General features: G+C 46.4%; 1 protein-coding gene across 2 annotated transcripts; it reads left to right on the plus strand.

Annotated features, from left to right (window-relative positions):
* Window positions 1–3021: 3021 nt before the first annotated feature.
* chd4a (chromodomain helicase DNA binding protein 4a) lies at window positions 3022–27007 on the plus strand. 2 transcript variants are annotated; one of them, XM_080516094.1, is made up of 41 exons: window positions 3022–3145; window positions 3586–3756; window positions 7546–7655; window positions 8217–8459; window positions 11688–11806; window positions 11938–12206; window positions 12323–12453; window positions 12546–12684; window positions 14701–14870; window positions 15293–15526; window positions 15619–15822; window positions 15937–16145; window positions 16231–16362; window positions 16448–16547; window positions 17415–17606; window positions 18147–18347; window positions 18754–18891; window positions 19079–19200; window positions 19384–19557; window positions 19674–19815; window positions 20054–20185; window positions 20273–20390; window positions 20482–20606; window positions 20712–20804; window positions 20946–21135; window positions 21655–21824; window positions 21936–22113; window positions 22553–22642; window positions 22882–22973; window positions 23058–23191; window positions 23536–23680; window positions 23771–23945; window positions 24063–24169; window positions 24248–24536; window positions 24902–24964; window positions 25050–25265; window positions 25372–25480; window positions 25809–25941; window positions 26093–26288; window positions 26380–26549; window positions 26643–27007. In XM_080516094.1, the coding sequence occupies exons 2-41, from the start codon at window positions 3696–3698 to the stop codon at window positions 26655–26657; spliced, it is 6030 nt and encodes a 2009-aa protein (XP_080372220.1). In that variant the 5' UTR covers window positions 3022–3145; window positions 3586–3695; the 3' UTR covers window positions 26658–27007. The 2 variants fall into 2 exon arrangements, with proteins under 2 accessions (XP_080372220.1, XP_080372221.1); XM_080516095.1 differs by having other exon boundaries at window positions 21939–22113.

Raw genomic sequence — 27007 nt, forward strand, 5'->3', positions numbered from 1 at the left:
ATTATGAGATATGCATTTCTGAGTGTGGTGGTGGGGGGAGGGGCGTCAGAGCCGTGCAGGAAGGTTTCTATGACAACTGCCCCCTGTATCTTTCTGATTGGTGATTATGGGATGTACCCCCCCCCCCACCCCACCCCAACCCACACCCTCCACCTCCTCTCAAAATGCACACATGAACACTGTGTCCATAGTCAAGAAAAAGAGAAGCGCGTGGGGGAGGGGAAGCGATGCTTAAAAAAAAAAAAACGCAGCAGGAATGGAAAAGAAAGCGAGAGAAGTTGTTTTTTTTTTTTTTTTAAGTCGCTCTTTGTGTGCAGGAGGATAAAGCCAGCGAAGAGGACATAGGGGACAAAGGAAAAGCCCGAGTCAAAAAGGTGTGCTGAGTCAGAGAGGAGAACGAGGGAAAGAGGCCTCCAGTGAAAACTGACAGATGCAGAGGGGGTGAAACAGGTTAAAAGCCAAGGGGCTGCGCTGCTGCGACAATATGCTGACAATAAAAACATTTTTTAAAACATACGGCGTTATTCATTAATCCTCCGCCCATTGAAACAATTTCAAATCGGCTCTGATTTCACAAGACGTGAAATGACGCAATGGCGTTTTTTTTCCCCGTTTGTTGCTATAGCTTGTCCCTTTGCGCACAAAGCGACACCACAACTGGAAGGGTTTTGAGGAGTCCAGAGAAGAAATTTTAGGATTGTAAAATTGTCTTTAAGGTGACATTTTCTTACTCCGACCTTGGACTGAACTGGACGCCGTTCAGGATGAGCGATGAGCAATATGGCCTCCGGGCCGGGGGCCTTTACGTGTCAAGTTTCAATGTCCTCGTTGTCATTATGACATTCCCTGTATCTATTCTGGCAATCCAATAACAAGCTTTAGATAGATAGATAGATAGATATGATGGCTGTTTTGAAACTTGATATGTCAACCATTTAGCAGGATTATTGCAAAGTTTATACCCACAGATAAAACAAATTTGTAAGTTGCGTGTCGCAGTAATATATCCCAAAAATATACATCCGATTTATTTATTTATTTTTCTCTTCCTTGCTACCTGGATGTCAAAATCACCAAGCGATCGACACGCTGCAGGAAGAGATGCGACGCTCAATCGGTGCAACAACCAAACAAGTTGCCAGATTGTGAAACAGACGTGACGTAATCACTTTGTGGATTTCCCGAAAAAGAGGAGGGACCTTGCGGCAGCAGGCGCCTTGTTTACGCGTCGTATCTCGGCGCATTGATCGCATTGTGACTTTACGTCGTCCTTGCATGTCGACAACTTAGCCACCAAATCACTTCCCAGTGCTTGTTGTGGGACTTCAGGAAGAAACCAGAGAACCAGATCGGAACCACAGGTGTGGACGAAGTGGAACCTCCAGACACACAAAAGGCCTTGGCCGGGATTCAAACCCACGACCGTATCGCTTGTGAGACGAGACAATGTGAACCACAAGTCTATAAAATCCCGAGAAGCGCAGTGTGCCGAGTAATGATCCTACGGAACTTCTACAATCGTACGATCTGTAGAGGGCGTCATGGTGACCACTCGACGGGACGGACAGGGTCGTCCACTGTCCACTAAGGTTTGCATGACAGCAGTTAAAAAAATCGATTTTTTAAATCTTTGTTGTTGTTTTTCTTCCCGATCTGTGGGGAACTCCAGCGGCTGGGATGGACAGACTCGACACAAACTTTACCCAACTCTTCACAGACACACACCCCCACCCCCCCTACCCTCACACCTCCCCACCCCCCTCCCCACCCTCATCAGCCTGCAGCTGATTGACCAAGAAGCTCCTCTGATAGTGACTGTACACTGCAGGTCTTCTCCTCACAGCCTCACAGCTCTGCTACAGACAGTCAGTGAACGGTGGGAAAAAGCTGTCTAGGACCCAGACGTTTTTCCCACCATTGACTGCAGTGCATTTCCCAAGCAGCCTGTGGAGCGAGCCAGCGTGTGCATGTGTGTGTGTGTGTGTGTGTGTGTGTGTAGCCGGCTCAGCACAGCTGTCGGCTCGGAGGCCTCCACTTGCACTTCTGGGCCCTCTCGCTACTTCTGACTTTTGCAGAAACTGAGCAGGTTTGCACTTCCCTCTGACCTCAGCGACCTCCTCCACGTCACACCCCGATGACTTTTCAACCCCCCCCCCACTCCCTCAGCTGGATTATTTTTTTTTAACTCTTTTTTTTTCTTCCCCCACCTCCACTCAGGTGCACATGCAGGAGCCTCACATCCTCAGTGCATATGGGGGGGTGACACCAGGTGTGCACCTTTACCATCAGTGACCCTGGGGTGCTTGTAAAGTTTCTCCCCCTCCCTCCCTCCCTCCCTCTCTCTCTCTCTCTCTCTCTCCCTCCATTCACACACTCTCGGGCCTTTTTTGCTTGTGCATCCAGGTCCAGTGTTTAACAGCCACAGGACTCGTATGGAGTACAGTGCCGCTCGCTCGCGCATACATGCAAACATGCACGCTCAAGTTAAGCGGCAGTCATGTGGCACACACAGTTGCCATGTGACGACTCCCCCCTCCTCCTCCTCCTCCTCCTCTCTCTTCCTATCTCTCTCTTTTTTGGAGTTATGCTTATTGTGGGATGTCAGTGACTACGCTCATTACTATTATGGGATGCCTTGCACGGGGTGGGAGGAGGGATAGGCGTATCTATGGCAACCCTGGTTGCTAAGGGAGGGGTGGAGGTAGGTGTGTGTGTGTGTGTGTGTGTGTGTGTGTGTGTGTTTGGAGGAATGGGGAAGACTGTAAGAGAGGGAGGGGAGGATGGAGGGGTGAGTTGACTATTATGGTCTGTACGTTGCAAGGTAACTATGCAGAGTGGGGGAGGGGTGAGTGAAGTGTGTGTATGTGTGGAGGAGGGAGGGAGGGAGGGAGGGAGGAGGGGGGGGTATTATTATGGGATGCCTGCCCCCTGATCTCTTTGTGTGTGTGTGTGTGCGTGTGTGTGTAGTGTGCGAGGAAGAGAAAGAGGAGACGGCGTCGTCGTGCGCACACGCTGCCAGAATTATATATATTTACCCCCAAAAATTATAATTAAAAAAAATTAAAAATTCTGCCGTTTACCTTCACGGGAAAAGGAACTGCCTTCAAGTATCTGCCTGAAACGCAAACTGAGTTGGATTCAAGTTGTGAGTATCCCCCAGTTTTATTGTTAGTGCTTCGGACGGAGGTTGTGTGGAAATGCAGCCGCTTGTTAAGTTAAAGGATTTAAACGGAGCCGGTGAGATTCGAGTTTAGTTTCTTTTTAGCCTCCAGCCTGAGCCGAGCTCTCTCTCCCCCCCCTGCTAGCACGCATGCTAATGGGACGGGAAACTAACGATAGAGAGGCTAAAGGTGGCATGTCAGCAGGGATGGAGTGAAGGGGGGGAAAAGCCGGGTAAAGTTTGCGGTTTATTGTTGGAGGAGGAGGAGGGAAAACACATGCGGCGAGCGTCTCTGCTCCCGCCGCTGGATTATTCACTTCTTTTTTTTTTTTTTTATTAATTTTTTTTTCCTGTTTCTTCTTCAAACCTGGCCGCCTGCCCGCCTCCCTCCTCGTCCTCGTAACTACTCAACACGACCTGGACAGGGATTCGACGGCAAGACTGGGTCACAACTCTGGATCTCCACCACCGGCTGGTAACTTTATTTAGTTAGCTAAAGTGCTAACTAAATAGAAAAGTTTTCCTGTCGGTCGCTATGTCTGCGAGCGAGGATGACAGGGACGACTATGGAGCCCCGGAGGACCGGCTGGTGCACGGTAAGCCCGGGCTCATTTGTTAGCCTGAATTGCTAAGTGTTCACGCAGCTTACGCGCTAGCGCGAGCAGATGTTTTTGACGTTCACATCAATCACGAGCCGCTAGCAACATGCTAAGCTACCCGATGCTAACCGCCGGGCGAGCTAACAGTAGCAACAACATTAGCCGTTTTCGCGAGCGCTTCGCCGGCGGAAATAATCGGATGTCTTTACCATTAATTTCAATCTGGGGGCAAGGGTGGCGGGTGGAGGCAATATCGTAGTAGGCACGCCGGCTAGCCGGCATGTTCCCGGGGCCTAGTGTTTAGCCAGCTACCGGTATTTTTTTTTTACGTGTCGATGACAAGATGGAGGCAGCCAGTTAGCTTGAAAGCTGGCGGATGACGTTCAGCAGCGCTCGCCTCCTCATGGCCGGCGCCTCCGGTTTGAGTGTGTGGGGGAAAAAAATAAAGTAAAAAATAAAACGACACACTACAGCCTCAGCGTTCACCTCAAACAATCGTTTAAAACCCCGGCAAAACCCCCTCTCTAGATTTCCCGGGAATGTGCGGCGGAAGAGGTTTTTTGTTTACAGTTTGTTTAATTCCCGACGAGCACGGCCGGCGTGCACGCCGCGAGCCCCGAGAACAAATAGTCCTGCAAGTTAGCTTCAAGTGCTACAATCGACCCTAAAAAGGCTTCAAACTCCAAAAATACATCACGATTTTAACGATTTGTCGAGCGATGCTGCATGGACGGCAGCCAAACTGGGCGGGAAACCGTTGTGATCTTAAGAATAAATGGACTTTATTGTTCTTCTGAGCCCGTCTGTTAATCTGCATTTTATAGTGTTAGATAACTGCAACTGGATATGGACATGGACGCAGTTTGACACGAGAGAAAGAGGCCAGCAAGACTGCAACCAAATACTGTTTTTCCACAGAGAGTCACCCACCGGTTATTGTCAATCCTCTTGATCACGTAGTTTAATCAGAATCAAACCTGCAGCATGTATTTTTGTAACGCTCAGTTCACCTGCAGACAACAAATAAATGTGTTGTCTGCATCTTTTGTTTGTGGGTGTTCCATTTACGACAAATTCACTCAGTCACATTGGATATCCAGCATGTTTTGCTTTGTAATATGGCAAAAAAGTCCAGCAAAGTAGCTGAGATAAAAACACCTTGCTAGTCACAATTAACCTCCCAAGTTTCTTTAATATGTACAGTGTAGTTTATGTTGTGGGTTGTTGAATGGTTTGCCCAAAAGCTTCACTTCCATCTTTTGTTGTTAACTTGAATATTATGTGTAAAACGGTTTCACATGCTGAAATTGGTCTTTTATGTTGCATGAATTAATTTTATTGTAAACAGAATGCAACCAATGTTGCATTGTAAGCAAAACAAATGATTAAAAAGTCACCATATCTCTTTGAGTTTTTGTCATGTAGCTGAATATCTCCAGTTGGTGAATTTGGGATAATGCTTTTCTCACACACACAACTTTTCATTAACAGCCTCCTAATTGTGAATCTTGCACAACATTTTGCATAAACCATCCTATTGTCAGCCAACCTCTTTAATGTGAGTTCATAAATGTTTGGGAGATGGATGGCTGTAAAGTTAACTGTAGAATTGTGCTCTATAGCCGTAACACAAAAAAGAGCTTCGAGTTTTGAAATGAACCCCAAAACAACAAGAAACACTGGTAGAATATGTAAACTCTGCAGTTTCTTGCTCTAATACAATATGTTTCATATTTCACTTTTATTTTCTGTGCTTTAGTGTTTTTTTAGTCAGCAGTGAAGCAGATTTCTTTTCCACACAAGAGAAGTGACAATTAAGTGGCATTTTTCTCACTGTTTAATTTATCATTTGTATCATTAATCAGGTGCAACATGCAGCCGATCTCTGCAGAACTTTCATCTAATCAAGCTTTATTTGAAGTTCTCTGTCAAGCAAAGCTGTCGTTGAAGATGTCCTCATACTCTCTGGCATAGTGGGACTACCTTAACATTTGGAATTGATTTGAAAAAGCCGGCTAAAGGTTAATGATAAAAGATTAGCGTGTCAAGCTTTTCTTAGGTCCAGCTGATGGATTTAAACACTTCTGTGTGAGTCTGCTGTTAAAGTAAGAAAAAAGCCAAGAAATCGGGAAATTACTGTAGATATTGGCGCCTGGAAAAAAAAAATAAAGCAGTTAAGACATATTCAATCTGCACAAGCACATCCTACAAATGCATGATCCTATTGCAATGTGGGTTTTTTTGCTATTAAGGTTTGTTGCAATATTTTTGGCTTATTTTATTTAGGTTAAGGTGCAAAAAAAGCTTTGAATAAGATCACAGATTGAACCGATTCAGATTTTCAAACTGTAAACAGACTATTTGTTGTTAGAGATCTGTGGAAAGGTTTATCTTCAGCTGACGAAGCTTCTTTTAAAAAGAAGGTTTGAAGTGCTTTTAGGTTCTCCGGTCTCAAGTTATCTGTCCATCCATGTTTCACATGACCTCGCTGCCTCAATGGAATCCCTTTAGGGAGATCAGGATTCTTTTTCTGTGTTAGTTTTGTAATCGCTGTGCAGTGTTGTTGTTGCTGCTGCCTTGAAAATTCACATTGTTACCTGTCAAAGTAAAGCCTGATGATAATAATAGTGGCAAACTACTTTAGGTTTTAAAAATATTTTGTAATATTTAACCGTTTGCCCAAAGCCTCTTCTGAACCTTTTAGAGTGATTATCTTCTGGCCACTCTAAGGGTTGTTTCACAATGTTGATAGAAACTGTCCCCCATGTCAAGTGAGTTAGATCTGAAAAAAGTAATAACTTTATTTCCTGATATAATTGTGTTCAGTGCATCATTATGTAGATGCACAAATGCTCGCGTGAAATCACTTTGATGTTTCGTGAGGCCTATTCCACTTTCCAGGATGTTTGTGATCTTAAACCTCCAGAGCTCCTCGTCGAACGCCTCAGTCCCTGACGCAGCTCGCTCTCCTCTACGTGACCGAAAAAACCCATCACATTAAACCTTCCCTTACCTGGTGCATCTTAATGGCGACTTGCCATTTACTTCTGTACCAAAGTCAATTACATTAATATGCGGCGAGTGCCAGGGAGGGGGCGGAGCCTCAGACTGGAGGCACATCCCATCTGCCACCGGGCCTGCAGGAGGCCAGTAAATCAGAACGACTAATCGGCTGTAAATTACTGTTTTAACCTCACGAGCAAAACTATTCAAAATCACCCCCCGAAGAGCAAGTTGTAAACGGACACACTTGCTCAGACAGCCAGTTTATACGGGACTAGTCATGAGTCTCAGGGCCTTAGCTGTAATTACTATTAAGCCTGTTAACCCAGAACGAACGTGGTCACAGTCTAGCAGGAGATGAACGATCCCGCTCAAGTTGAAATCCTAACTGTGTTGTGTTAACATACAGAAAACAAAAGGTCAATCTGATAATGACCATTCAAATCCCGAAAAAAAAAAAAAGGGAGTTATCCGAGGCCACAATCTTGTCCATTTAATGTAAACCTCCTGCTGTTGCATGTTTTTGAAAAGAAGCGTTTCCTCCAGAGTTCAGCTATACTGAGGGGGCTTGACAAATCTGAGATCCACTGATACAAGACAAGCAGAGCGTCCTTTCAGGGCCACAATCGAACACGGGAGTAACCGAAGCCATAATTCAGTTAGCGGGATATGCAAGTGTCCTCCGACATGCACACTATTCACAGCTCATCATTTAGTTATCATCCAGTGTCTCTTGTTTGCACGTCGTGACCACGGCATCTCTCTGTTGACCTGGTTTTATAGATGACGAAGAAGAGGAGATCTCTGAGACCGAGGCTCCGAAGGTGAAGAAGAAGAAGAAGGCCAAGAAGAGTCGAGAGAGCAAAGGCAGCAAGAGGCGGTCACGCAGAGAGGTGAGGACAACAGGCGGTGTCTGTGGCGATGGTCTCAAGGAGCATTGTTTCGATTAAATAGCCCCGAATCCTCCGAACGGAAACACGAGCGACGTCTCGCAGTCAGGGATGTTCGCACCAGCCGGTATCCATGAAGGTTATTCTCTTCTGTTGTGTTGGTAGTTCGGCTCAGCTGTTTTTCATGAATCGTTTTCCTTCCAGAAGTGCTCACATCCAGATTAGAGAGAATCATCTTCCAGCTATTTGATGTAACTTTCGCTGAACTCACCGTATGAATCGGTCATCAAATTGAACCACACTGTGCTGATAGCCCAGCTGCAGTAACACAATGATAAAGGCCCAACTGGGGGAGACTTATTAAAGCAGTGCAAGTTACTGCATGGTAAAAAGGTATCGAAAAGTCATGCGTACATTTGACATAATATAGGCTGCTTGTCCCATGACAATAATTCCTTATATAATGATCATATGAATGCAAATCTGTTTATTTGACTCATTCTTCAATTAAAAAAAATAAATAATTATAAATACTGACCAGAGTTCTTGCTTTGCTTGTTCCAGGAGCTCGCCATCAGTTCTCCGGAGCCCATGGACATTGGCGGGGTGGAAGAGGCTGAAGATGGCGGCCACGTCCAGCGCTCCGACAGCGAGGGCAGCGACTACACTCCGGGACGGAAGAAGAAGAAGAGGGCGAGCAGCGGCAAAGAGAAGAAGAGGAGCAGCGCCGGGGCCGAGAGGAGCTCCTCTAAAAAGAAGGAGCCCGAGCCAGAGGAAGACGATGATGACGACGACGACGACTCCTCAGTAAGTGCATTTAAAGGATGGATGTTCGCGGTGTTGTGATTTGGAGGAAGATCCTCCACAATGGACGCTTTGGTAACTTTTGGAAGAGACAAATTAGCTAAGCTGGAACAAATCAGTCAAGATGACTTGTCAGCACAGACGGCAGGTAACTTGTGATAGGAAGCTCGTTGCCGTTTAAGACCGCTAATGTTCATAGAGGAACTTGTTTCTTGTTGCTGTGTTAGTTGGTTTATCCTCCAGTAAACAGGAGTTGAGTGTTTTTGTTGTAATGGCGGTTAAATCTAGAGGTGCTTTCAGTGAGTAGAATAGTGGTGGCTGCTTTCAAATCTTGAAAGCTACTGAACCTGAGTTACTCATTTTGTAATAGTCAGATACTGATGGCGACTGCTTAAAACGGTTAGAAGTATTCTCCTTCAAAGTGGGGGCGGGTTATGAAGCTCTGTCTGCTAACAGAGCGGGCCCACGACTGCTGCTTAAGCTGCGGCACAATTGAACAGGAAAGTAGGTTGAAATGTGTAAAGCGGAGCATAATGATCAGTTTTTGGGTGTGAAATGTAAGCTGAAGTAAATGGGTCAGGCAGCATTGTTGAAAAGCGTGCGCTGTCGCGCGGTGGATGCAGGTGTGCCACCGCTGGTGTTTTTGGTGGATGTGATATGAGAGGTGGTTAAACAAAGAACTGCGTCTGGTGGACTCGCCGCACACCGGCCAATAGGGGGCCTTGTAGTTAATGACACTTATGCAAGGAGGCGGTGTGAGTGTGTGTGCGTGCGTGCATGCATGCATATGTGTGTGTGTCTGGGATGGGTGTGCAAGGCATATATGCTGTTACCATAGCAACTCTGCCTGGCGCAGCACTGCACTGCGCACTTGACCCTCTTTTCTTTTTGGTTAGATAAACACATTTTGATTCATTGGCAGAGCGGAGTCCAGTTGTGGAAGCAGATTGGGGGGGTGGGGGGGTGAGCAATAAATGGAAGGAAACCGGGTGTCTTTATCACACTGTTGAGCGATAAAACCAACCTCTGCTCACCTTCGAAGGTGTTTTTAGACTTTTCACAAACTGATTTGGGAGAGACTGAATGATTGCAGATCTTAAGTGAGTTAATTCCGTATGCCATGAAAACTTTCTGTGGATTCATCTGTGGATCACGTTAATGAATGAGTAGTTTATTGTTTGAGTCTTAAAATTTGTGAAAGAGTTGAAGCCCGAGATGTATTGCCATTCAGACCCGTCGCCCACAAACCGAAGATGCTAAGATTGCTTTACCCAACAAATATTTTATCTGTTGAAATAGGCAAGGGGATCTTTGACGACTCCTGAAGGAGACGGAATAAAATACAGTTCTCAAATAAATGTTTCTGTTCGGTCGACATCGTAAATATAGAAACCTTCAGGTACTTGACAAATGACAGGCTCAACAAGCTTTAGCTTTCAGATGTTATAGCTGTAATCATGTAATATGTCCTGGATCAATGGATGAGTAATTTCGTTTCATGCAGTTTACAAAGTATAAGACGCAGCTTAAAATACCATGTTATTCCACAAATGAAAAATAACAAGTTTATTATGATGATAAAGGAAGCAAAAACTCACCAACCAAGTGAACCTCTCGGTACTTTCCAAATGGTGAGAAATGGCTGATTTCTTGCTTTCTCGGCATGGTGCTCAGTTTTAGAGGCTCTATCTCGAATTTGTTTTCATTATTAAGCATCTTCTCCATGAATTCATCAGTCGTTTGTCTCGTTTTGCACTTGTGTCCTTTGAAGGACCAAATTCTTTCCCAAAACTTGACATGCAGCCTAAAAATGTCTTTTGTCACACAGGACCTGTCATCGTTTACAGAAGCGCATTCATTCATTAGTTCAATTAGTAACATGGCGGGTTGTTTTCGACTCATTGTGTGCTTTGATTTAACAAAGAGAAAGTTTGGCAGCAAAAAAAAAAAAAAAAACAATTTGAAATGAGACGATCAGCAAATCTCAACCATTGAGAAGCTTCAACCACCCGCCTTTCCTCACTAATGACATTTCATTTACAACAATTGTCTTCGGGTTTTCCTGTGAACTCGCTAATCAACCTCGCAGGCACCGAATTAGCAGCTACATCGTTGCGCGACCCAGCGTCGCTCCCTGCAGCGGTCAGCATCGGCTATTGGAGCGTCCGCCGGCTCGCAGGATGCTAATTTTAGAGCCTCTTCAGTGGTCACTCGAAGCTCTCAGCCATTCAAATGTGGCTTGGTGGATGAATTATTTCAGAGAGGCCGTCGGTCTACTGTTCACGAGATGATACTGAATACTGTGTGCGGTCATTTCAATCTCCCAGCAGGAGCATTTCTCCTAAAAATGTGATTGTTGGGATAACAACGTTGAATAATATACCAGCTATCTCTCGTGTGTCGCTGGAGCCTATTGTCACATGTCAGACCAGCTTCTCCAGACTCCATCCCTGCTGAGTCGCGGTGAAACGGGGTCACGGGGACACTTCGTCACCTGATTCATCTCAGTGCTGATGCTTCAGTGCTTTTCATCATTGTCACTCTTACTCCTATTAAATCAGATCAGATTCAAATCTGTTCAGCTACTTGCATTTTGTAAATGCTGATATGAATCTGAATATCAATGTCCAAAAATTTGCACTTGAGGTTAATTGATGACAATATTAACTTGGTTCTGACCAAGTGGTAACTTCAAACGTCCTGTAAATGATTTAAGTCCTTTAAAATATATTGAGAATCATTCCACAGCGGGCATTTCAGTGCAGCACGTGTTCCTGTATCAGTAGTTTAACATAAAGCGCTGTTCTGCACAAACTGGGGGAGGGGTAAAATATCTCAGGTTTGACAGTTTAACCTGCTTAATAACTCTTAACAGGGTGAAATTAGCTCATGGCTGAGCTGAGAAACCTCGATTTGCATCATAATTTATTCAGACAATGTTAATGCATCCATTATAGAGTGTGCTACATTTCTAACTGGTGTCTTCCGATGAGATGCGACGGTTTGAAAACGGTCTGAAACAAACAAGTTCAGATAGGTTGTTAATTTTTGACATGTTTCCACAAGTTAAGGATTGTTTAACACTATTTCAGTTTAACCTCCACTCTCATTGTTGGCATTTTCTATTCGTAGCCAGAGAATAGTGAAACCAGGTTTTTTTTAGCCGCTCTAATATCAGTAATTCAACTTGCTGCTGTGATATTAAAGGTGGTTGTTGTTTTTCTCCTGTAGGAGCCGAAGTCATCCTCTCAGCTGCTGGACGATTGGGGCATGGAGGACATTGATCACGTCTTCAGCGAGGAAGACTACCGATCTCTGACCAACTACAAGGCCTTCAGCCAGTTCGTCAGGTACGTGAACACGCTAATCACGGTAGCAGCAGGCTAACTTCATTAGCTCTGCATTTGCACTTGTCACAGTGTTTGACGTCAACAGTAACTGACACGGTTTAAACACGGCGCCTCTCGTATTCTCTCCTCAGGCCTCTCATCGCAGCCAAGAACCCCAAGATTGCTGTGTCCAAGATGATGATGGTTCTGGGTGCCAAGTGGCGCGAGTTCAGCACTAACAACCCCCTGAGGGGCGCCGCCGCTGCCAACGCCGCCCTCGCCACAGCCAACGTCCCGGCCGCCGTAGACAACATGGTGGCAGAGGTCACGCCAGTTGCCGCGCCGCTGGCTCCAGTGGAGCCTCCGCCGGCGCCGGCGCCTCCACCACCACTCCGCAAAGCCAAGACCAAGGAAGGCAAAGGTATGGAGGACGGCGAGGGTCAAAATACAAGTTTGATCATATCCGACACCTGAACCCACGTAAAAAATGATCAAATGTAGACGTACATTTTGTTTTAACCTGACGTCTGTTTCCAGGTCCCAACGCTCGTAGGAAGTCCAAACCTACTCCAAAACCTCAAGAGAAGAAGAATAACGCTAAGACGAAAAAAGTGGCTCCTCTCAAAATCAAGCTGGGCGGCTTCAACAGCAAAAGGAAACGCTCATCGGTACCGTCGTCTTTACTCGCTGTCCGCATGACGCTACGCTTGTGGAAAGGTGTCCGAAGCTGAACTAAACCTTCCCTCTCTGGTGCACGCAGAGCGAGGAGGACGAGCCCGACGTGGACAGCGACTTCGAGGACGGCAGCATGAACAGCGTCTCCGTGTCCGAGGGCTCCAACAGCCGCAGCAGCCGCAGCAAAAAGAAGCCGTCCAAGAGCAAACCCAAGAAGAAGAAGGGTAATTAGCTCGTCGTGTTCTCCTTATATTCTGTCGTTCAATGTGAATATGCAAAACTGAGGAAGCGAGGGTTTTCGCTGGATTTCAGCGGTTTGCTGTCGGTTGTTGCTGAAAGTTTCGGCGCTCGTTGTATTTTTTGGTCTTTTTGTTGTTTTAATCTGCTGCTTCGATTTTACTGGAGGCGTGATGAGTGATTAGAGTAGCTCTCCACAGCATGTCGTATTCTATAGTCTGTCTGCATTTAGCTTGCCAATTCCTGTCCACAAGTTCATTTAGAGGTTTTAGGATGTTTCAGACTGAAAATGTCACGTATTTGACATCAAATTGAAACTTGATCAAACTTTATAATTACTACTTTTACAAGTGGATTTCGCTCATCTTTTTTGAAATTCGTGTTCACTTCTCTACCGTCTGTGTTGTTTGATGCGTTTCCTGCAATGTTTAAAATCAATGAGCAATACTGCAGTGCCCGTCGATGGCATAAAGGCTTTATAGCTAACACAACAGTGAGCCCAAACAGCATGCAGCCTGACAGAATGAGGCTGCCAGTCCACACCGAGAGAGTAAAAACCCAAAGTTGTATTTTGATCTCTGTGAAATCGAATTATGAAAACGAACGCCTGAGAGGCCTGTCTTGGGTGGAAGTAAGGATATTTGCAGGTGGACTTGTGGGCATGAGCAAAAACTAAATATTGCATTCACAAAAATATAGGTTGAAATTAAAATCGGTGCAGATGCAGAGATCTGATTGCAGACGCCACAGCACTGGACTCTGACACTATTTCTGCAGCACAGTTTCTCCCCAGCTTGTTTCGTAGTTAATTTGCAGCACAGAAGAGCTGAACCTCTTGCCCTGATTCGGTGATTCTTTCCTCAGTGACTCAGAGCCACTGCTCCACCTGTTGAGCCGTTAATAGTCATGGATGCACACGACATATTGAAGATTGCAGGTTAAGTGTTGCGCGGCGAATGTTAATGACTGCGTTCAGTGTAGAACGCATCGACACTGTGAGGTGAACACATACAAGCAGGCATAAACGCAACGTTTTTGCAATACAACACTCTACAGTGCAGCATAACGTGTGGATGGATATGTTGAGCTTCAAAAATGGATGTAAAACAAATGCAATATCATTCTCAAATGGGACATTTAAACATGCACAAGCTCAAAAACTCGAAATGAAAAAATCGGCTATTAAAAGTACACACGGAAACACAATCTGTTGGCACATAATGCAAGTAAAACATGTAATTAGAAACATGCTGCATGAGCACACAGATTATGGAAACACACCATCAACACACGGTAAGAAACTGACTGCGGGAAGTAAACACACAAAAATGAACCGCGTAGACACTCGAATGCACACTTCTTAGTCACTGTGCCTGAGTCAGCGGACAGTGTTATATTTAGCAGGACGACATCTTCGTGGGGGTTGTTGCCTCCTCCGTAGCTGTTGTCTCAAGATCGACGCTTCAATCTGACAACGTCACACATGGATTTACATCGCAGAATCAAATCGGCCAAAGTCTTCAGGGCAGAAACGCACTCAGCTGCTTTGGTACGAGCTGAGGGAATCAAAAAGGAAAGTTTGATTTGGCTGTGGTTTTCTGTTGGAGTGTAAGAAGTTCAGAGATTGAACTGTTCACAGCTGTTCTACAGATGTGGGGAGCAGTAAAGACTGGTAGCAACTTTTTGGAGATTTCTTCGATAGGCTGAATAAATCGACCGAACATGTATTATACACACTGATTCCTGAATCGCACTTTGAAACAATGACTTCTTCCTGCAATTGAAAATAATCTGGTATGTTTCTTTTTTTTCTGATGAGACATGGTCGCTTTTGTTTTTTTCGAAACTGTGGCTTGTTGGTCTTTCTTGTACTTGAGGGGAACGAGTGACTCATAGAGTGGGATTTCCTCTGACTAATAACGGCACAGTGTTATAAACCCGTCACATCAGGCGGTCAGGAGGCGCTTCGCTCAAGCCGTTTGTTTTCTTGTCCTCACCGACAGAAGCCGAAGATGGCGACGGCTACGAGACGGACCACCAGGACTACTGCGAGGTTTGCCAGCAGGGTGGGGAGATCATCCTGTGCGACACCTGTCCCAGAGCCTACCACATGGTCTGCCTGGACCCCGACATGGAGAAAGCTCCGGAAGGCACCTGGAGCTGCCCGCACTGTGTAAGGAAGCACCTCCATTTAGAAGACAACAGTTAAAAGTCTCTGCAATATAATTGGATAATAAATTGATCTTTGAACTGATCTTTGTCTGTAGGCCTTTTAACACAGTGTTAGTCATCGGAGCGAAGGCAGCATAGTTGATGCTGGGGAGTTCATACTCCATGCACTCGGAAAACGGCTAAAAAATAATTGTAAATTGGGCCAAATCATTAGATCCAAAATCCAAATGAAACCTAAAATCAATTTAAGCAGTTGGGAATCGGTCAGAAACCAACATGGTGCTTGTTGCAAAGTGTGTTTGATTGATTCAGACTATTGACTAATCTTAAGCCAAGAAAATGTGTAAAACCGGCTGAAACTCGGGCAGTGATCACATTAAGCACAGTCACAAATGGTCATCAACACGTGTCTGACTCTCTCAGGAGAAGGAGGGCATCCAGTGGGAGGCCAGAGAAGAACCCTCCGATGCCGAGGAGGACAACGGCGAGACGGGCGAGATGGAGGAGGACGACCACCACATGGAGTTCTGCAGGGTGTGCAAAGACGGAGGAGAGCTGCTCTGCTGCGACTCGTGCCCCTCGTCGTACCACATCCACTGCCTCAACCCGCCGCTGCCCGAGATCCCCAACGGAGAGTGGATCTGCCCCCGCTGCACGGTGAGTGAACACGGCCGGGTGGCTTCCAGTGAATAATTACTGTGTCAAGGTAAATGAGTAACCGTAATAACCCCTGCATTCCTGCCTTCCAGTGTCCACCCATGAAGGGTAAGGTCCAGCGGATCTTAACGTGGCGATGGGGCGACCCTCCTGCTCCCACACCCGTGCCCCGCCCTCCAGACCTCGCAGCTGATGCCCCCGACCCCGCGCCGCTGGCCGGCCGCCCTGACAGGGAATTCTTCGCTAAATGGTCCAGCATGTCTTACTGGCACTGCTCCTGGGTCACAGAGCTCCAGGTGCGTACAACCTGGATCGTCCTACACCTGCATATCAATCGCATAAAGAATAGACAGTCCCGCATCTGCGTTCTCCATAAATTACATTTCTGTTCTCCTCCTCCTTCCTCGTAGCTGGAGCTGCACTGCCAGGTGATGTTCAGGAACTACCAGAGAAAGAACGACATGGACGAGCCGCCGCCCATCGACTTTGGAGAGGGGGAGGAGGACAAGAGCGTGAAGAGGAAGAACAAGGACCCGATGTACGCCCAGCTAGAGGAGAAATACCTCCGCTTTGGTATCAAGTTTGAGTGGCTGATGATCCACCGCATCCTCAACCACAGGTCAGTGCACAGCCTTACAGTATATGAAACAAAATGTACAAGTAAAACCTAAAATATACTCACTTTAAATCACCTTCCTTTCCAGTGTGGACCGGAAAAATAACGTCCACTACCTGATCAAGTGGCGAGAACTGGCATACGACCAGGCGACCTGGGAGGCCGAGGACATGGACGTCCCCGAGTTTGACCCCTTCAAGCTTCAGTATTGGAACCACAGGTGAGTTAAACTTCAAGCACAACAACCCGAAGTGACCTGCAGTGGACGGATGATTTAACTGTGTTTGTATACGTGTGCGTTTCAGAGAGCTGATGATGGGTGAGGAGGGGAGACCCGGTAAGAAGATGAAGGTGAAAGGTCGTGTGAAGCGGCCAGACAGGCCTCCTGAGAACCCGGTCGTAGATGTAAGTCCAGACCCGCTCCTCCTTTTATTTGATCTTTGTTTAAGTAAGATATTGAACAGGTCGTCCGCTCACACCTTATCAGACTGTTCAGGTTCTTATGTCTACAGAACATTTCAGGAGCCAGATATCAAACTCTCCGAGTGCTGTGATAAATATCTCAGGATCGAACGCCCTATGAAAATGCAGCTGCGAGATGTGATCAAAAGTTAAAGATGACACAAAAAAAAGTTAAAATGACAAAATTCTTGACTCTTTTTAACTAAATTGATTACTTTGAAGGTGGACACTGACCTCTGATATTCCAGGTTGTGTTGAGCTCTTCAGTTAATGGTCCTCCTGCCTTCCCACCATTTAAAATTGAGAACGAAATAGACCATTCATCTTATTTTAAAAGCTCTCTAAAAAGCAAATTGTCTCTGCATTAGATACCTGTTCATCAGAGAAAAAAAGCTATGTCGCGGCCAGGACCTTGAGCCATTATTTTAGCTATTTCTCAAGCTTTTGCTTTTGAGCAACTCAATACAACATCCCTCTAAGAGACTAAACAGGCTGGCGACAGCTTTGTTTGATATACAAACGGCACGTAACAAACTGAAACCAGTGTGAAAATGTTAAATAATATGTCAAATAAATTCAGTTTAGAATTGACTGATTGTTTTGGAAAACCTTTCCACATTTCCTTTAACTTGTATTCTCGCACAGTGCATTACAGACCATCTGACCAATGCTTAAATTAAGTCAGTAAAATGGGGTTATCTGTTTGTAAATGTGTGGAATTGCCGATTGACTTGCATGGACCAACTCCTGGCGTTGGCTGGAATAGTTTTACTCTGCATTTGTAACGGACGTCCTGCTTTATGTCTGCAGCCGACGATCAAGTTCGACCGGCAGCCGGATTACCTGGACAGCACCGGGGGCACGCTGCACCCCTACCAACTGGAGGGCCTCAACTGGCTGCGATTCTCCTGGGCTCAGGGCACTGACACCATCCTGGCCGACGAGATGGGTCTGGGTAAGACGGTTCAGACGGCCGTCTTCCTCTACTCGCTGTACAAAGAGGTGAGACTCAGGATGTCAGAGTCTCAATGGAGCTCAGAGCATCTTCACTATGTTTAGAACCATGAGTTCAGTGCCCACAACAGACACAAATCCCAACTTTAAAGTTTCTCCCAGGCTTAATATTTATTGAATATATTGAATATTTGAGTAAAAGTTGGTTAAATATGCTGATTTCACTGCATTTGTCATCACATCTGTGTGGCTGGGCAACCATTTGTAGTCCCATTGGTCAGGACCCATCCAGCCATTTTGTATAAGTCAGGTGAAATCTGACGACATTAAGTTGGTTCCCAAAGAGTAAACAATCAGACACCCGTCAAGTGTGCAGCTGCTGCCACCTTCAGGCAGGAGGCCATAATGCACTTCCTGCTTCCAACAGCAGGAGCTCCTCAGACTTGAACTACACATTTAGGTTTTTACCTTGAACTGTAATCATGCAATAATCTTCTCATGCTCTTTCAAATAAAATCTTAGAGTTTGCTACGATCAAACCTGAAATGTTTGATCATTATAACTGACCACCTCTCTCTCCACCTGCAGGGTCATTCCAAGGGGCCGTTCCTGGTGAGCGCCCCCCTCTCCACCATCATCAACTGGGAGCGAGAGTTTGAGATGTGGGCGCCCGACATGTACGTGGTGACATACGTGGGAGACAAAGACAGCAGAGCGGTCATCAGGGAGAACGAGTTCTCCTTCGAGGACAACGCCATCCGAGGAGGGAAGAAGGCGTCCAGGATGAAGGTGAGAACGGAGAAGATAAAGATAAAACAACACTTGCAGCGCATGATCGCTACTCTTTGTTAATGAATAATGCTAATTGATGAACAGAAAGACAACTATACAGCATCATTGGAAATATTCTGCAAAAGTCTTAAGGTGTCAGAAATGTTCAAGGTTCCAGAATTTCATACTTGTTGTTTTTTTTTTAAAGCCAGGTAGTAAACAGCTTGAGTGATGTTTTTATAAAATGTTGTAGCATTCATTTTTCTTTCCAGTGTAATCTATAATCAGTAGAAACTGCACTAGTGGAATGATTTTTAGCTTTTCGTGACGATAAAGACAATATATTCATAAATACTGCATTGAACATGGATTCATTCTGAACTCCGAGTGTTAAAACCATAGTTGTGCTCATGTCCTCCAACAGAAAGACTCGTCCATCAAGTTCCACGTTCTGTTGACTTCCTACGAGTTGATCACCATCGATATGGCCATCCTGGGCTCCATAGACTGGGCCTGTCTGGTGGTGGACGAGGCCCACAGGTTGAAAAACAACCAGTCAAAGGTACACACACACACACCTTTAGATGACCCTTTCTTGTCTAGATTCATTGTATTTTGCTGTTGCTGCAAATGGACAAAAACGCTTCCAACAACACAGTTTTCTCATTGGTCACCACCGTCTGTGTAAAGTAGCTCACTCAACCTCAAACCGTTGTAAATGTCTTGACTTTTTGTGTCTCCCGTCGTAGTTTTTCCGGGTGTTGAACAACTACCCTCTGCAACACAAGCTGCTGCTGACGGGAACTCCTCTGCAGAACAACCTGGAGGAGCTTTTCCACCTGCTCAACTTCCTCACTCCCGAGAGGTTCAAGTAAGTCCGTGCAAGAATTGGCACACTGCATCTGAAATTACGTCTAATTTAAATATCTCTACTCTGAAACTGCCTATTCAGAGTTTTTGTACAGGCCCTTTTATGGTTTAACTGTAAACATTTTAATCTGTCATTTTCATCTCCTTTTCAATAATGTTCAACTGTTTGTGTCTGTGCCTGCAGCAAACTGGAGGTTTTCCTTGAGGAGTTTGCCGACATTGCGAAGGAAGATCAGATCAAGAAGCTGCACGACATGCTGGGTCCGCACATGCTCAGGAGGCTGAAGGCCGACGTCTTCAAGCACATGCCCTCCAAGACTGAGCTCATCGTCCGAGTGGAGCTCAGCCCCATGCAGAAGTGAGTCCGCAGTGTTTATTTTTTTTTTTTTTAAGCTCCAGCAGTTCACGACACAGCGTTAATGCTGGTGAAAAAGGGAGAGAATCGTGCTTAATGTTTGTGCCGTCTCCCCACAGGAAATACTACAAGTTCATCCTGACGAAAAACTTTGAGGCTCTGAACACCAAAGGAGGAGGAAACCAGGTTTCACTGCTCAACGTTGTCATGGATCTCAAGAAGTGCTGCAACCACCCCTACCTCTTCCCCGCAGCCGCAATGGTACGACCCAACACTTCCAGAAACTAGATGTAGTATGAGAAGAAATATACAGTTTATGGTTCCTTCAGTGGAAAATCAATAACCCAAATAGAATCTCCAAATTTAGTTTTGTGCTGTAGACATTCAACGTGCCAATTATTTTGGGGGGAATGATTTGTATTGGTATAAGTATTTTATGAATGTGTTCAGAATTTCTTCATGCTCAAGCTCTATACATGTACCTGGTTGCTCCAAACAGGAAGCCCCAAAGATGCCCAATGGCATGTACGACGGACAGGCTCTCACAAAGTCTGCTGGGAAACTGCTGTTACTACAGAAGATGATGAGGAAGCTGAAAAACGGAGGACACAGGGTGCTGATCTTCTCTCAGGTGCGACTCCAAAACCAAGAGTTCTTGTGATTTGAAGGCCTTTCTTCTTGTTGTTTTGTCTTGACGGTCTGCTCTGTTTTTCTTCAGATGACCAAGATGTTGGATCTGCTGGAGGACTTCCTGGAGAACGAGGGTTACAAATATGAGAGGATTGATGGAGGAATCACAGGAGGGATGAGGCAGGAGGCCATCGACCGCTTCAATGGTGAAAATGGATCAAACACGATGGAACCCTCCTTTCTGTTTTCCTCTGAAACGTTGGCTCACTCTTGGCGATCTCCTTTCTTTCTGCTCAGCTCCCGGTGCTCAACAGTTTGCCTTCCTGCTGTCGACGAGGGCTGGAGGTCTGGGTATCAACCTGGCCACCGCCGACACCGTCATCATCTACGACTCTGACTGGAATCCTCACAACGACATCCAGGTATGACGTGGCATCTTGCTCGTATTTTTCTACGTCAAAAAGTGTGTTTGGGGGGGGGGGGGGGAGGAACACAGCGTGAAAAGCATCTTATTTCTCCCCATTTAGGCTTTCAGCAGAGCTCATCGAATCGGTCAAAACAAGAAGGTGATGATCTATCGCTTTGTCACCAAGGCCTCGGTGGAGGAGAGGATTACTCAGGTAAACAGGATGGACCTTTTCAATTGAAGATTCGGGTGAATTGTTAGAAGTGTCTTGATTGTAGATCAGTGTTAAATGTATAAATGAGATTTGAAGTGTCCCAATAATCTGATTGGTCTTCTCCATTTTGCCTCGGTGCAGGTTGCCAAGAAGAAGATGATGCTCACTCACTTGGTGGTCCGACCAGGTTTAGGGTCCAAGACCGGCTCCATGTCCAAGCAGGAACTGGACGACATTCTTAAATTTGGAACGGAGGAGCTATTCAAAGACGAAGAACTTAGACTGAAGCTGCGAGGACAAAAGGCAACGAAAGAGACAAACGGTCCCTCAGGTCTGTATTTTCTTTTTTTCCCCATGTGTCCACACTGACGTTTTTAACAATGGTCCATCAGATGCAAAAAACCCCTAAAAGTTTGTTTGGAGTATCTTCTGCCGAATTGCATGTTTGTTTACAATCATACAGATGAGCATACCACGGACAGCAGTAGCCTTTATACCTTTATACCAGGGAGCATTAATGCACCGATCACACCAGGTTTTGTTTTTAAGATGAGATAACAGACTTAAAAGTCTGAAACGTAGGAGTTCAGCATTTAAGCATCCCTGCTTTAGATGGCAGTAGTGAGTCACTGAACCTTTCAATGTACTTGCCTGCTGCTTCTTCTTTGATTAACTTGAGGACAAACTGTAAGCTGTGGTGACTCACTGCACCACCAGATGATAGAAAGTGGTATTGCAGACAAAGACACCATGTCATGTCAGAAGTTGGTTGTTGGTTCGATTTGCTGACTGTTGTTGTCTCTCAAGACCACAAAGTGAGCTCCGGTTGCTAACGTTTGCGCGTCTCCAGGTGAGAACAAAGAAGAGGACAGCAGCATCATTCACTACGATGACAAGGCCATCGACCGGCTGCTGGACAGGAACCAGGACGCCACAGACGACACGGAGCTACAGAGCATGAACGAATACCTCAGCTCCTTCAAAGTAGCTCAGTACGTCGTGAAAGACGAGGAGGAGGAGGTGAGTGCCGGCAGCTTTTGGGTTTGAGTGGGATCACGATGAGACGACGTCGTCATCCCCTTTTCTTTTTTTTCTTTTTTGTCTCATTGCGTTCCTCTATCTTGGTCTCAGGAGGAGGAGGTGCAGCGGGAGATCATCAAGCAGGAGGAGAGCGTAGATCCGGATTATTGGGAAAAGCTGCTTCGTCATCACTACGAACAGCAGCAGGAGGATCTGGCCCGAAACCTGGGAAAAGGCAAACGCATCCGCAAACAGGTCAACTACAACGACGGCTCACAAGAAGACCGAGGTGAGATTTTGGCGATTGTTGAACTCGGACGTGTTGGAAATTTTAAGTTTTAATTAAAAAAAAAACAACATAATTGGTCCAAGTTGAATATTTAAAACCTTCTGAAACTGAAGCAAAAGACATTCAATGTAATACTTCTAATATTACACAAGTACCAACGTAAAAGTGGAGATAGTTTTCTGAATAATTAATCAAATGATTTGTTTAATTCATATTTTCACTATTGCATCACATATTACACTTCTTCTGAAATGTTGCCATACAGGAGAAGTTTTGAATCGTGTGATCCAATCTGTCTATGAATAATCATGTCGGTCTCCTCTGGGATCATGTGACTACATTTCATTACATACCAATAAGCACAGCACAACGTCGCCACTCTCAGAGCCTTGTTCTTTATTCTGTATTAAACTAAGTGCATTTCATTTTTCTCTGGCAGCTGATTGGCAGGACGACCAGTCGGACGGACAGTCAGATTATTCGGTGGCGTCTGAGGAAGGAGACGAGGACTTCGATGAGCGAACAGAAGGTGAGACGTGTTTTTTGCTCGTGGAGCTGATTTACAGTTTTTAAGCGGCTTCTGGTTTCCTTTATCTGGAAAAATACCAAAATATTTTCTGTTGTAATCTGAAAGCATTGGGTTTCGAGGATAAACAGACTCTGCAGAGATCAACATGTCGTGTAGTAGCCTCGTTTTGCAGCAGTTGTGTTTAGTTTGAGTCAGTGGGAGGGTTTTTTTGCTTCACCACGACTGTTTCCTCTCTGCAGCCAACTCTCGAAGGCCGAACAGGAAGGGCCTGAGGAATGACAAAGACAAGCCGCTGCCCCCCCTGCTGGCCAGGGTCGGAGGAAACATCGAGGTGAGCCGCCGATCTGGACACGCCGCTATCCATCTGTGTTATGTACAAACATTCACGTTGAAACCAAACCCTACTTTCTCCCAGGTGTTGGGCTTCAACTCTCGGCAGAGGAAGGCCTTCCTGAACGCGGTGATGCGTTATGGGATGCCTCCGCAAGACGCCTTCACCACCCAGTGGCTGGTGCGGGACCTGCGAGGGAAATCTGAGAAGGAATTCAAGTAGGAATTTGGAAAAATAATTGAGAAATGTAGAGTTTATGTAAAAACTGCACCAAGTACATCCTCTCGTTTTTACATCCTTCATTAATTCTACTTACAATTCATCTATATCTATTCTATTCATCATCTCCCTTGTATCTTTTTATTATTGCTTTCTTCTCCTCTTATTAATTCATCTCGTTCTCTCTCTCCTCACATTATTGTCCTTTTTTTCTCCATCCTTTTCTTCAGTCTGTTCAGAAACATCCATCATTGTGCTCCGTTACAGTCACGGTTTATTTGTGACGACCTTGTCAATTAAAAAAAGAAGAAGAAATTAAATGTGCGCCCTGTCGCCCTTCCAGGGCGTACGTCTCGCTCTTCATGCGTCACCTGTGTGAGCCCGGAGCAGATGGCGCCGAGACCTTCGCCGACGGCGTCCCCAGAGAAGGGTTGTCACGGCAACACGTCCTCACTCGCATCGGCGTTATGTCACTTATTCGCAAAAAGGTTTGAAAACCGAACTCTCGGCCAAAATTCTCGTCGGAGGCGAAGAGCGACGTCTTAAACTGAGCGTCGACGATTTTTTTTTCGCCGCAGGTTCAGGAGTTCGAGCACGTGAACGGTCAGTGGTCGATGCCCTGGATGGCCGAGCTGGAGGAGAGTAAACGAGCCGCCGCCGCTGCTGCCGCCGCCGCCGCTCATCCCGACTCTCCGGGGAAAACCCCGTCCACGGGCACGCCGGCCGACACGCAGCCCAACACTCCCGCTCCAGGTAACGAGCCAAAAGCTGTGACTTCCCCCCCCCGAGGCATGCCGGTCACGAGAATTTGTTGTCATCAAGTGGAATTGTACTATAACTGCATAACTAAATGCCCCTTTATGTTTGCAGTTGATGACTCCTTGAAGAATGACGAGGCCTTGAAGGATGGCGAGAAAGACTTGAAGAAGGAAAGCGAAGCAGAGAAGAACGGAAAAGACCCCAAAGCCGACAACGAGGTGAATATACAAAGAGCTCAAGAAGACGAGGAGGAGTCAAAGTGGGTGATTGTAATCCCGCCGTCCACTCCTGCGCAGGTGATCGCCATCCCGGACGACGACGAGAAGAGTCCGGCGGAAGCGGAGCAGCAGGAGAAGAAGAACGGCGATGAGCCGATGGAGACTGACAAACCGAGCAACGGCGAGGCGGAGAGCGCGAAGGAGAAGGAGAAGGATGGCGAGGCGGAGGAGAAGGAGAAGGAGAAGGAGGAGACGAAGGAGGGAGAGGGTGACAAGAAGAGTCCGGAAGAAGGAGAAGACACAAAGTCGACCTCGGAGCCCAAGACGGAAGGGTCAGAGGTCAAACCGGAGGACTCGGAGGTCAAAGGTAAAATCCAGACCTTAAGTCTTCCTCCTGGGTGTTTTGATTTGATTCTCGTGCAAAAGACCTGCTTTAGTTCAGCAAAGAAACAATGTCTGGATGTAGACGACTAAACTTCAGGATGCATTACTGGATGTTTTTTTATAAATCAAAAAATTATTATAGGAATTGAGGAAATACATCGGATTATTCACAAAATGAATGAGAAGCATCTTTAAGAAACCTGGTGAAAGAAGAAAAGATGACAGATTTTATTTTATTCATATAAAATAATTGGACATTTTCTTGTAATGTTTATGATTAGCAGTGATGATTGAAGTTACAAAAAAACCAAGAAGGTGAAAACGTAACGTGGATATTTTGTGCTGCAGAAGAGAAGAAAGAGGAGAAGCCTGAGAAGATGGACACGGCTCCTCCTGCCGAGGAGAAGAAAGGTGACGACTCGTCTCTCCCGTCATTTCTCAGTGTGTCTGAGCTCTGGAGGGTAAACCTCTTAACCTCTCCGTCCTCCTGCTGCAGAGCTCAAGGACGAGAAGGAGACGCCGAAGCCGGAGGAGGCCGCCAAGCTGCAGAACGGCGACAGCAGCAAGGAGGGCGTCACGCCGGCCGCCACGCCGGCCGCCACGCCGGCTGCCGCCACCGCCGCTGCTGCCGCCACGGCGAGCGGAGTCAGCGAGGAGAAGAAGAAGGCCAAGAGCCGCTTCATGTTCAACATCGCAGACGGAGGATTCACTGGTATGAAACCAGGATTTACTGCCATTTTTTAACTCCAGTTAAGAGTAAAGAGGCTGATTTTCTTTAATAATCTCTCTCTCTCTCTCTCTCCCTCTCTCTCTCCCAGAGCTTCACTCATTGTGGCAGAACGAAGAGCGTGCCGCTACGGTCACCAAGAAAACCAATGAGATCTGGCACCGTCGCCATGACTACTGGCTGCTGGCTGGCATCATACAGTATCCTATTCTCACCATGGCTCGAGTCAAAGTAAAAAAAAAAAAGAAAAGTCCAGATGTTCAAAAGTAAAAATGCAGTGAATTTTAACGAGCATTTCAGTGCAGATAAAGTCGCTTAATAGCAACATTAATGGTGACACGGATCACAATTCTGAGTTATATTTAAAAGCATTATTAATAAAACTCCGTCACCTTCTACAGCTTGGCTGTGGAAAACGGTTCCAGTCGGTTGCTTCCCTCCTCACTCGAGCTCCGATTCGCCTCTGTTCGCACGCCGGCGAGTAACCGGATTACCGTTGAACCCTTCCTTGACCGCCGCCCCCCTCAGACACGGCTACGCCCGCTGGCAGGACATCCAGAACGACGTGAAGTTCGCCATCCTCAACGAGCCGTTCAAGGGAGAGATGAACAGAGGAAACTTCCTGGAGATCAAGAACAAGTTTCTGGCCAGAAGATTCAAGGTAAGAAGTTTTTCCTCGTGAGCTGATGTCATTTCACCTCGACATTCCAGCATGTTTATATTTTCCACTGCACCTAAATGAAGCACATTGCATTTCCAATGGCCGATGAACATCTGACCCATGTCCTCCTGTGCCCCCCCCCCCCCCCCAGCTGTTGGAACAGGCGCTGGTGATCGAGGAGCAGCTCCGTCGCGCCGCCTACCTCAACATGTCGGAGGACCCCTCCCACCCCTCCATGGCGCTCAACACGCGCTTCAGCGAGGTGGAGTGTCTGGCCGAGTCGCACCAACACCTCAGCAAGGAGTCCATGTCCGGGAACAAACCGGCCAACGCCGTCCTGCACAAAGGTACGCGGGCAGGAGGCGACCGGGACTCCTCTCTATGTCTTCCCGGAGTCGCAACTCCAGTTCTGACGATGTTTCTCGTCCCGCGTTCCAGTGCTGAAGCAGCTCGAGGAGCTGCTGAGTGACATGAAGGCTGACGTGACTCGTCTCCCGGCGACCATCGCCCGGATACCCCCGGTGGCCGTGCGGCTGCAGATGTCCGAGAGGAACATCCTGAGCCGGCTGGCGAGCCGAGGGCCCGAGACGCAGGTGCAGCCGCAGCAGGTAAACGTCTCCGCCTCGGCCCGGCGGGTTCCCGCTTCCCAGAAGACGACGACTCCTAACGTGACGCCGTGGTTTTGTTTCTTCCTCCCTCAGATGTCGCAGCAGTAGACCGACGCTCGGCTCTTTACCTCGGATTTAAAAGACACCCCCCTCTCCTCCTCCCCCTGCCTCACCTCGACATTCCTGATTGGTGCACAGCAGAATGACGGACAGCGCTAAGCTTGAAGCCACGCCTACTTCACTGTTTCTTTTTTTTTTTCTCTTTTTCCCCCCCTTCAAACAGACTTTACAGAGTTTTGCAGGAGGATCAAATCTCCTCCTGAGAATCGAGGCTGTGGACAGAAAAGCTATTTTATTTTTTTTTCTCCTATTTTTTTTTTTTTTTTTTTCAATTTCTGTATTAATATTATTGATATAATGTTATTATGATGGTTTTTTGGGACCTAAATAAAAAATGA

The sequence above is a fragment of the Blennius ocellaris genome (genome assembly GCF_963422515.1).
Source record: "Blennius ocellaris genome assembly, chromosome: 20".
NCBI classification, from domain to species: Eukaryota; Metazoa; Chordata; class Actinopteri; order Blenniiformes; family Blenniidae; genus Blennius; species Blennius ocellaris.